At 42.4% G+C, this 11,709-nt stretch overlaps 1 protein-coding gene across 2 annotated transcripts; it reads left to right on the forward strand.

The window, feature by feature from the left end:
* The first annotated feature begins 229 nt into the window (after positions 1 to 229).
* LOC125556085 (ASC1-like protein 1) lies at positions 230 to 3,628 on the forward strand. Of its 2 annotated transcripts, none has more exons than XM_048718881.1 (6): positions 230 to 684; positions 2,138 to 2,364; positions 2,461 to 2,616; positions 2,706 to 2,891; positions 3,027 to 3,205; positions 3,306 to 3,628. In XM_048718881.1, exons 1-6 carry the CDS (start codon positions 523 to 525, stop codon positions 3,335 to 3,337), a joined length of 942 nt encoding a protein of 313 aa, XP_048574838.1. In that variant the 5' UTR covers positions 230 to 522; the 3' UTR covers positions 3,338 to 3,628. The 2 variants fall into 2 exon arrangements, with proteins under 2 accessions (XP_048574838.1, XP_048574839.1); XM_048718882.1 differs by having other exon boundaries at positions 3,177 to 3,205.
* Positions 3,629 to 11,709: the final 8,081 nt, after the last annotated feature.

The following is an 11,709-nucleotide window of genomic DNA, read 5'->3' on the forward strand; positions in this document are numbered from 1 at the left end:
GTATCGTATAAAAAAAACTGAAAATATGAATATATACGTACGGTACAAGAGTACTGTTGTTCGTCAGAAAACAAATATGGAGGCCATGTGCATCGATCTTCGACAGGCCATGTGCATGCGATGCTCGACTGGCCATCCATGCACGGGCGTGGCATTGACACGCGCGGCGTTGGCAGCTTAATTATTTGAGCAAGCGCGATCTCGCTATTCCTTTTTCTTCGGAGGGAATCGCGCGATTGCCTTAAGCAGGGTCAGATCGGCCGAGTAGCTGTTCATGCGTGGCCTCCTTGTCCTCATCTTCCTACCCAATCCAGTAGGCCATTACTTACTTAATTTATGTGCCCTCCTATACTACAGAAAAGCACGGCAGTTCATCAGCTAACTTCGCTACTGCTTCTTGCCAAGTTCCACCTCCTTGTCCCCTCGCTAGTGTTGACTGCCTACTAGTCCTTCTCCTTACTCTTGGATCCAAGAACCAGCCAGCCAGCGTTTGCATCTCCTGCCGCTGCAACTGCAAGTGTAATGGCGTCCCTCGTGGAGGTCTTCCTGGGCTCCTATTCTTCCTCGGTACCGGTGGACTGGGATGCGGAGGCCTACCCGGCGTACAGTGACTTCGCCGTGCTCCCCCTGCTCGTCGCCTTCTTCCCCACCTTGCGCTTCCTCCTCGATCAATTCGCCTTTGAGGTAAGTTTTGTCTGGCTGTTTCGCTCTTCGGGTTTAGGACGCGTTTCGTTCGTGGGCAGTCAGGGATATCTTTATTTTCTATACTCCCACCGCTGCATAATTCTTATCTTGGTTTTAGTTAAAAAGTTTGTCGTGGTTTTTAGTTTAAACTAGCAAAACGGCTCGTGCATTAGAACGGGAGAAAAAAAAGATGTCATAATCTTCAATGGCAATGACCATATTTTGCTATATCACTGAGATACACTATCACTGTTATTTTGCTGAAATTGTGAACAATTTTTCAAAATCATAAACATTTTTTAAAACTCGTGAACATATCTGAAATCATGATCTTTTTTCAGATTCTGAACATTTACACAGATTTTCAAACATTTTCTGAACTCATGAATATTTTATACTATTTGCCAAAAAAATAAAAATTATGAACATTTTAAAAATATTTTCCTTGAATAGGCAACATTTCTAGAATCGATGAACATTTTTTGAAAATTGGTGGAACAATTTTTGAAATTCACGAATATTTTTTTGATTTAACAAACATTTTTTGAAATGCATGATCATTTTTTGAATCAGTGAATATTTTATGAATCAATAAACTATTTTGTAAGTATCAAACAGTTATAAATTTTTAGAATATTTTTTAATTCATGAACATTTTTTGAATTGGCGTAATTTTGATCACTTTCCTTAACATTTTTTTAATACACAAACTTATTTTTAAAAATCATGAATATTTTCTGAGTCCACAAATATTTATGAATTATTAAATAAAATATTTTGGAATTCTCATCTTTTTAACTTTCGAAACTATTTTGTTGTCCCAAATTATGTAAGGTAGAAAAAAAGGGAAGATGAAAAGGAAAACGAAATTAAAACTAAATTTTAAACATAGGCCTCCTGAACATGGGCCGGCCCAAACAGGCACGATGTGTCTTCTCCCATCGTGCAGAGCGCACTATAGAAGGTTTCTACTGCATGGGCCGCCCCAGGCGAGGATTCCCTGTGTGAAACGTTTTTTATCACTAGGTGTCATCGGTAAGTAATATTTTGTAACTTTGGAAGTAATTTCGATAATGTACCGCCAGAAGCAATAGCGCATTTATTATTAGGTGGAGAATTGTGGAACGGAGGAGTATCCTCGAATGAGATGAGCCAGTTTTTGTGTAGGCTCAAGGTGTCACAAGTCTCAACGTTGACCCAGAAGAGATTCTTGAAAGATTTCAAATCACGTAGGTGGCTGATTCACCAAATAAAGCTACATCTTGTTGTCATGTCATCTGTAACATGGTTTTAGTCGTAGTTACGGTGTACTCGTCTTGTTACATAAATTGGCGGTGTGCCATACTAAATTATGCCATATCACTGTTGTACGCCATGAGCAACATTATTTCAAGAATGGTGCAAATCACGACTACATGCACATGTTATAGCTTTCGTCTCGCTCTCTTCGCAGGTGTTAGCAAGACGACTTATATTTGGAAAGGGACATGATAAGCTTGGTGAAACAGATGAAACGAGAAAGAAAATCAATAAATTCAAGGAGTCAGCGTGGAAATTTGTCTATTTTCTTTCTGCGGAATTCTTTTCATTGTCCGTAACATACAACGAGCCATGGTTTACAAATACAAGATACTTTTGGGTAGGGCCTGGTGAGCAGCTCTGGCCTGATCAAAAGATGAAGTAAGAGCGAGAAACTATCTCTTATGTTCCTCATTGCAACTTTGCTTTTCACCCAAGAGGCTTCAACATCGTCTTTTTTTCTTATACTTTCTCCAGGCTGAAGCTTAAGGCTGTATACATGTATGCCGCCGGATTTTACATATATTCTGTCTTCGCTCTTCTGTTCTGGGAAACAAGACGCAAGGACTTCGCCATCTCGATCTCTCACCATGTGGCAACTGTTGTTCTGATTGTTATGTCCTATATTTGTAGGTATGTACATGAGTGTAATTGCATGCCCTTCCATACCATAATGATACTACATCATAGCCAAACTTGAAGTTACTGCCACTTCCAAACAGAATAACTCGTGCTGGCTCGGTCATTTTAGCCATCCATGATGCAAGTGATATATTTCTAGAGATTGGAAAGATGGCCAAGTACAGTAGCTGTGAGTGGCTAGCTATTGTAGCATTTCTACTATTTGTGGCTTCGTGGATCCTTCTTCGGCTAATTGTTTTTCCTTTCTGGGTCCTAAGAAGCACAAGGTAAACATATACTACTACAGTTTGTAGGTTGCTCTGGCATGTGGTGCTACTTTACCTGTTTAGGAAGCAGCATTACTCAACTACATTTTGTCGCGCATTTTGTTGATCAAGTCAATGATCTCGTGTCCTTTTCAGTTATGAAGTACCTATGATCCTGGACAAGGACAACAAAATAATGTCCTTGTACTACTATGTTTGCAACAGTCTCTGTTTCACACTTCTAGTATTTCACATATATTGGTGGGTACTGATTTACCGGATGCTAATTAAACAAATCCAATGCAGAGGACATGTTGGTGACGATGTCCGATCCGGTCAGTGATTCTTTTCTTCCTCATTTCTTTGTTAAATTTATTTTCTTTCCCAGCAGCATAATCTTCTGGATTTCTCACAAGACACCCTTCTATCAAACAGATTCCGAAGGCGAAAACAATCATGAAGATTAATCTATAAGTTACTAGAAGCTTAACTGAAGAACTTATTGGTTGTCTGCTGTTGGGAATGCGAATTAGAATGGTACAAACGGCTGTTATATAAATAATGGGAATGACAAGAACTAGTTACCATATCAATTAGGAGAAAATGAAGGCCAAAAATTTAGAAAAGGCAAGAATTTCAATGTCAGTGGAACAACCTCCTTGATGTATCTTTTTGGTAAATCGAATGTATGAGGTTATGCTATCATTCAGAGTCTTGAGGCATCAATCTTGGATCTAATATTTATCACCATATATATGCCAAGACGTCTTTTCAGAAATATTGAGTTTCCAAGTTGTAAAGACTCTTTTTTGTGTGAATAGTAAAGACTCTTTTATGTGGCTTGGTTGAAATTAAGTGGTGCTTCTGGAGTCTAAAACCTCTCGTTTGAGAATTTTTGCGGTACCCTGAAATTAGTATGAGCTGTCCATTCATCCACAAAATTTGGACTTCATCGCTCTCATGGAGATGGGTCGTTCGAATCTCACCATGCCTTTTCTAGACTTCTTATGTGGTGGTCTGGATTACTCGTGGTTTTGCTTACCCCCAAGGGGAAGGTCCCGCGGGTGGGGTGGGGGGGGGGTCGATATAAATTGAGGTTTTGAATATGGAGGTTTGGAACTTTGTGGTCACATTTCATGTTCCCTCGAAAAGTGATGGCTTCTTGTGGGTTCTAGTGGAACCAGTAAAACCTTAGTATGAAAACCAGCCGAGGATATTTCTTTTCATTTTACTAGAGCCCATAAACAACCACTAGATCCTTAGTATGAAACCCATCTGATGATCTTCTACTATTTATTTATCTCTTTCATACTAAGCACATTCATACTATTTATTTCTTTATCTTTTTCATTTCACTAGAGCCCATAAACAACCACAACATTTTGGGGGTGCTTCTCGAGTACCAAGCCGCAATCTCTAGGGTGAAAGCCCAAGATATGGCCTTCATTGGTTGTACCTGACAATGGTCTTGCGAAGGCATTGTTTTTGGGGTCTTGAACTCTCTCTAGCGTGAAAACTCAAGATCCTTGATCGGCCGACAACAACACTTGTGCATTGTTTCCTTCTCCGAGGCGTCGCTTTTGGAGAACCTCTTCTGTAGTTCAGGTGTTGTGTTTGGTGGTGGTTAGAGTGTTGCTGTTGCGAGTGTTTCATCACGGCGACAGGGTCTTAGTTTGTATATTTCTCTCATTTTAATTTTTGGTTTCGGTTGTGTGCATCCTTGATGTCTTTCGATATCTTGTGGTGCAGAGGCTGGGTGTAGTTAGTACCTTCACGATATTAATATATTTCTCTTTTTAGAAAAAAAACATAGTACCCAAGTCATCCTTCCTGTAACACTTCTCTTCATATGTATTGAGTTTCCTAGCCATTCACAAAAAAACTAAACTTCATCTGAATGTCATGCACTTTTTTTGGAATTTTCGGGGGGGGGGGGGCCACTCCCCCACCTGAATTGTATTCATTTGCCTATAAGGCTACGCAGCCTTTCACAGGATGGGTTCAAGTGAACCAGAATTATAGGGGGCATAGGAGAATAGATAAAGCAAAAACAACACACACCACAACATATAAACAAGGGAGAACAAAGAGAGGAGACACACCCCGACACAACACAAAGCATCACCAATGAGGTTGAACGACATTGGCCAGCCGAGCCCAAGCCATGGCACTACACCATCGGCGCAATCGGAGACTTTACGCTACCGAGACTGCACAACGCCACAACACCACCTGCGTCAGGGGTGCATTCGAAAGGTCACATGAGGCCGACACGGCATCACGGCGCCTGTGTACGAGGCAAAGTCGGCATCGCCAAGCAGACAAGCCGATGACACTGTACCGTCGACGCAACTGAAAGGCTCCACGTATCGGAGACTGCATAATGCCGCAACACCACCAGTGCTGCGGGACACATTCGAAAGGCTGTGCGAGGCCGAGGCGACACCACGACACTTGTGTGTCACCGGCGAAGTCGTTTGACATCGCCAAGCAGAGACACACCGAAGAGTGCAGGAGCATGAACATGAGAAGAACACTGCCAAAGAGGGGCTCCAACCACCATGGACCCCAAACCGGCCGCACCATCACCACCTCAAACTCATCAGCATAGCCAGCACGAAGGAGGGCGCCAACTTTGATCATCATCTTACCAAGCAAGGTGAAGCGCCTTGAACATTGGCCGTCTGGTCGCCACCCAACAACCCCCTGAAAAGGGAGAGGTGGGAACGAGGAAATCCAATATAGGACCACACCTCGCTAACCCAACTTCTGACGAAAGAATAAACCCCACTTCATGTTGGGGAACGCAGTATTTCAAAAAAATTCCTACGATCACGCAAGGTCTATCTAGGAGATGCATAGCAATGAGAGGGGGAGAGTATGTCTACATACCCTCGTAGACCGAAAGCGGAAGCGTTTTAAAACGCAGTTGATGTAGTGGAATGTCTTCGCGATCCAACCGGTCAAGTACCGAACGCACGACACCTCCGCGATCTGCACATGTTCAGCTCGGTGACATCCCTCGTACTCTTGATCTAGCTAAGGCTAAGGGAGACTTTCGTCAGCACGATCGCGTGATGACGGTGATGATGAAGTTACCGACGCAGGGCTTCGCCTAAGCACTACAACGATATGACCGAGGTGGAATTCTATGGAGGGGGGTACCGCACACGGCTAAATAGTCAACTTGTGTGTCTATGGGGTGCCCCCTCCCCCGTATATAAGGGAGTGGAGGAGGGAGGGTCGACCCTCCTAGGGCGCGCCCAAGGGGGGGAGTCCTACTCCCAGTAGGAGTAGGTTTCCCCCCTTCCTAGTAGGAGTAGGAGAAGAAGGAAGAGGGAGAGAGAGGGAAGGAAAAGGGGGGGGGGGGGCGGCCCCCACCCAATTCAGATTGTGCTTGGGTGGCGCACCCTCCACCTGGCCGCCTCCTCCTCTCTCCCACTAAGGCCCAATAAGGCCCATTGACTCCCCGGGGGGTTCCGGTAACCTCCCGGTACTCCGGTAAATGCCCGAACTCATCCGGGACCATTCTGATGTCCAAATATAGCCTTCCAATATATCAATCTTTATGTCTCGACCATTTTGAGACTCCTCGTCATGTCCGTGATCACATCCGGAACTCTGAACTACCTTCGGTACATCAAAACACATAAAATCATAATACCGATCGTCATCGAACGTTAAGCGTGGGGACCCTACGGGTTCGAGAACTATGTAGACATGACCGAAACTCACTTCTGGTCAATAACCAATAGTGGAACCTGGATACTGATATTGGTTCCTACATATTCTACGAAGATCTTTATCGGTCAAACCGCATAACAACATACGTTGTTTCCCTTTGTCATCGGTATGTTACTTGTCCGAGATTCGATCGTCGGTATCTCAATACCTAGTTCAATCTCGTTATCGGCAAGTCTATTTACTCGTTCTGTAATGCAACATCCCGCAACTAACTTATTATTCACATTGCTTGCAAGTCTTATAGTGATGTGCATTACCAAGATGGCCCAGAGATACCTCTCCGACAATCGGAGTGACAAATCCTAATCTTGATCTATGCCAACTCAACAAACACCATCGAAGACACCTGTAGAGCATCTTTATAGTCACCCAGTTACGTTGTGACGTTTAATAGCACACTAAGTGTTCCTCCGGTATCCGGGAGTTGCATAATCTCATAGCCATAGGAACATGTAGAAGTAGTGGAGAAAGCAATAGCAATAAACTAAACGATCATAGTGCTAAGCTAACGATGGGTCAAGTCAATCACATCATTCTCTAATGATGTGATCCCGTTCATAAAATGACAACTCATGTCTATGGTTAATAAACTTAACCATCTTTGATAAACGAGCTAGTCAAGTAGAGGCATACTAGTGACACTTTGTTTGTCTATGTATTCACACATGTACTAAGTTTCCGGTTAATACAATTCTAGCATGAATAATAAACATTTATCATGATATAAGGAAATATAAATAACAACTTTATTATTGCCTCTAGGGCATATTTCCTTCAGTCTCCCACTTGCACTGGAGTCAATAATCTAGATTACATTGTAATGATTCTAACACCCATGGAGTCTTAGTGCTGGTCATGTTTTGCTCGTGAGAGAGGCTTAGTCAACGGGTCTGCAATATTCAGATCCGTATGTATCTTGCAAATCTCTATGTCTCCCTCCTTGACTTGATCGCGGATGGAATTGAAGCGTCTCTTGATGTGTTTGGTTCTCTTGTGAAATCTGGATTCCTTTGCCAAAGCAATTGCACCAGTATTGTCACAAAATATTTTCATTGGACCCGGTGCACTAGGTATGACACCTAGATCGGATATGAACTCTTTCATTCAGACTCCTTCATTTGCTGCTTCCGAAGCAGCTATGTACTCCGCTTCACACGTAGATCCCGCCACGACGCTCTGCTTGGAACTGCACCAACTGACAGCTCCACCATTCAATAAAAATATGTATCCGGTTTGTGACTTAGAGTCATCCGGATCAGTGTCAAAGCTTGCATCGACGTAACCGTTCATGACGAACTCTTTTTCACCTCCATAAACGAGAAACATATCCTTAGTCCTTTTCAGGTATTTCAGGATGTTCTTGACTGCTGTCGAGTGATCCACTCCTGGATTACTTTGGTACCTCCCGCTAAACTAATAGCAAGGCACACATCAGGTCTGGTACACAGCATTGCATACATGATAGAAACTATGGCTGAAGCATAGAGAGTGACTTTCATTTTCTCTCTATCTTCTGTAGTGGTCGGGCAATGAGTCTGACTCAACTTCACACCTTGTAACACAGGCGAGAACCCTTTCTTTGCTTGATCCGTTTTGAACTTCTTCAAAACTTTATCAAGGTATGTGCTTTGTGAAAGTCCAATTAAGCGTCTTGATCTATCTCTATAGATCTTGATGCCCAATATATAAGCAGCTTCACTGAGGTCTTTCATTGAAAAAAATCTTATTCAAGTATCCTTTTATGCTATTTAGAAATTCAGTATCATTTCCGATCAGCAATATGTCATCCACATATAATATCAGAAATGCTACAGAGCTCCCACTCACTTTCTTGTAAATACATGCTTCTCCAAAAGTCTATATAAAACCATATGCTTTGATCATACTATCAAAGCATATATTCCAACTCCGCGAGGCTTGCACCAGTCCATAAATGGATCGCTGGATCTTGCACACTTTGTTAGCACCTTTTGGATCGACAAAACCTTCCAGTTGCATCATATACAACTCTTCTTTAAGATATCCATTAAGGAATGCAGTGTTGACATCCATTTGCCAAATTTCATAATCATAAAATGTGGCAATTGCTAACATGATTCGGACGGACTTAAGCATCGCTACGGGTGAGAAGGTCTCATCGTAGTCAACTCCTTGAACTTGTCAAAAACCTTTCGCAACAAGTCGAGCTTTGTAGACAGTAATATTACCGTCAGCGTCAGTCTTCTTTTTGAAGATCCATTTATTCTCTATGGCTTGCTGATCATCGGAAAGTCAACCAAAGTCCACACTTTGTTCTCATACATGGATCCCATCTCAGATTTCATGGCCTCAAGCCATTTTGCGGAATCTGGGCTCATCATCGCTTCCTCATAGTTCGTAGGTTCGTCATGGTCAAGTAACATGACCTCCAGAATAGGATTACCGTACCACTCTGGTGCAGATCTTACTCTGGTTGACCTACGAGGTTCGGTAGTAACTTGATTTGAAGATTCATGATCATCATCATTAGCTTCCTCACTAATTGGTGTAGGAATCACTGGAACTAATTTCTGTGATGAACTACTTTCCAATAAGGGAGCAGGTACAATTACCTCATCAAGTTCTACTTTCCTCCCACTCACTTTTTCAAGAGAAACTCCTTCTCTAGAGAGGATCCATTCTTAGAAACGAATATCTTGCCTTCGGATCTGTGACAGAAGGTGTACCCAACAATCTCTTTTGGGTATCCTATGAAGACACATTTCTACGATTTGGGTTCAAGCTTATCAGGTTGAAGCTTTTTTCACATAAGCATCGCAGCCCCAAACTTTAAGAAACGACAACTTGGGTTTCTTGCCAAACCACAGTTCATAAGGTGTCGTCTCAACGGATTTCGATGGTGCCCTATTTAACGTGAATGCAACCGTCTCTAAAGCATAACCCCAAAACGATAGCGGTAAATCAGTAAGAGACATCATAGATTGCACCATATCTAATAAAGTGCGGTTACGATGTTCGGGCACACCATTATGCTGTAGTGTTCCAGGTGGCGTGAGTTGAGAAACTATTCCGCATTGTTTCAAATGAAAACCAAACTCATAACTCAAATATTCTCCTCCACGATCAGATCGTAGAAACTTTATTTTCTTGTTACGATGATTTTCCACTTCACTCTGAAATTCTTTGAACTTTTTAAATGTTTCAGACTTATGTTTCATCAAGTAGATATACCTATATTTGCTCAAATCATCTGTGAAGGTCAGAAAATAAAGATACCCGCCGTGAGCATCAACACTCATCAGACCGCATATATCAGTATGTATTATTTCCATAAGTCCGTTGCTCGCTCCATTGTTTCGGAGAACGGAGTCTTAGTCATCTTGCCCATGAGGCATGGTTCACAAGCATCAAGTGATTCATAATCAAGTGATTCCAAAAGTCCATCAGCATGGAGTTTCTTCATGCGCTTTATACCAATATGACCTAAATGGCAGTGCCACAAATAAGTTGCACTATCATTATTAAACCTACATCTTTCGGCTTCAATACTATGAATATGTGTATCACTACTATCAAGATTTAGTAAAAACAGACCACTCATCAAGGGTGCATGACCATAAAAGATATTACTCATATAAATAGAACAACCATTATTCTCCGATTTAAATGAATAACCGTCTCGCATCAAACAAGATCCAGATATAATGTTCATGCTTAACGCTGGCACTAAATAACAACTATTCAGGTCTAAAACTAATCCCGAAGGTAGATGTAGAGGTAGCGTGCCGACGGCGATCACATCGACTTTGGAACCATTTCCCACGCGCATCATCACCTCGTCCTTAGCCAATTTTTGCTTAATCCGTAGCCCCTGTTTCGAGTTGCAAATATTAGCAACAACACACAGTATCAAATACCCAGGCGCTACTGCGAGCATTAGTAAGGTACACATCAATAACATGTATATCAAATATACCTTTCACTTTGCCATCCTTCTTCTCCGCCAAATACTTGGGGCAGTTCCGCTTCCAGTGATCAGTCCCTTTGCAGTAGAAGCACTCAGTCTCAGGCTTAGGTCCAGACTTGGGCTTCTTCACTTGAGAACCAACTTGTTTGCCGTTCTTCTTGAAGTTCCCCTTCTTCCCTCTACCCTTTTTCTTGAAACTAGTGGTCTTGTTGACCATCAACACTTGATGCTCCTTCTTGATTTCTACCTCTGCGGCCTTTAGCATTGCGAAGAGCTCGAGAATCGTCTTATCCATCCCTTGCATATTATAGTTCATCATGAAGCTTTTGTAGCTTGGTGGTAGTGATTGAAGAACTCTGTCAATGACACTATCAACTGGAAGATTAACTCCCAGCTGAGTCAAGTGATTGTGGTACCCAGACGTTCTGAGTATATGCTCACTGATAGGACTATTCTCCTCCATTTTGCAGCTGTAGAACTTATTGGAGACTTCATATCTCTCAATCTGGGCATTTGCTTGAAATATTAACTTCAACTCCTGGAACATCTCATATGCTCCATGACGTTCAAAACGTCATTGAAGTCCTGGTTCTAAGCCGTAAAGCATGGCACACTGAACTATCTAGTAGTCATCAGCTTTGCTCTGTCAGGTGTTCATAACATTTTTCGTTGCTCCTGCAGCAAGTTTGGCACCTAGCGGTGCTTCCAGGACGTAATTCTTCTGTGCAACAATGAGGATAATCCTCAAGTTACGGACCCAGTCCGTGTAACTGCTACCATCATCTTTCAACTTAGCTTTCTCTAGGAACGCATTAAAATTCAACGGAACAACAACACAGGCCATTTATCTACAACAACATAGACATGCAAAATTCTATCAGGTACTAAGTTCATGATAAATTAAAGTTCAATTAATCATATTACTTAAGAACTCCCACTTAGATACACTAGTAGAAAAAGGCCCATTTGTCCCAGTTCATAAGGCCCATTTGTCCCGGATCGGCAACCGGGACTAAAGGGTCGGTACTAAAGCCCAACACCTTTAGTCCCGGTTCTTACACCAACCAGGACAGATGGGCCTCCACGTGGCCGATGCGGCTTGCCCAGGAAGGGGGCCTTTTGTCCCGGTTGGTAGCACCAACCGGGACC

The sequence above is a fragment of the Triticum urartu genome, chromosome 5 (assembly GCF_003073215.2).
Source record: "Triticum urartu cultivar G1812 chromosome 5, Tu2.1, whole genome shotgun sequence".
Taxonomy (NCBI): domain Eukaryota; kingdom Viridiplantae; phylum Streptophyta; class Magnoliopsida; order Poales; family Poaceae; genus Triticum; species Triticum urartu.

What these genes read in the sequence shown, in the direction of transcription:
- LOC125556085 (XM_048718881.1), top strand. Translation starts at nt 523, where the DNA reads ATGGCGTCCCTCGTGGAGGTCTTCCTGGGCTCCTATTCTTCCTCGGTA. An exon ending in TGGCCTGATCAAAAGATGAA is followed by an intron (nt 2,365 to 2,460) that starts GTAAGAGCGAGA and finishes TACTTTCTCCAG; the next exon opens with GCTGAAGCTTAAGGCTGTAT. An exon ending in TGGGTCCTAAGAAGCACAAG is followed by an intron (nt 2,892 to 3,026) that starts GTAAACATATAC and finishes TGTCCTTTTCAG; the next exon opens with TTATGAAGTACCTATGATCC.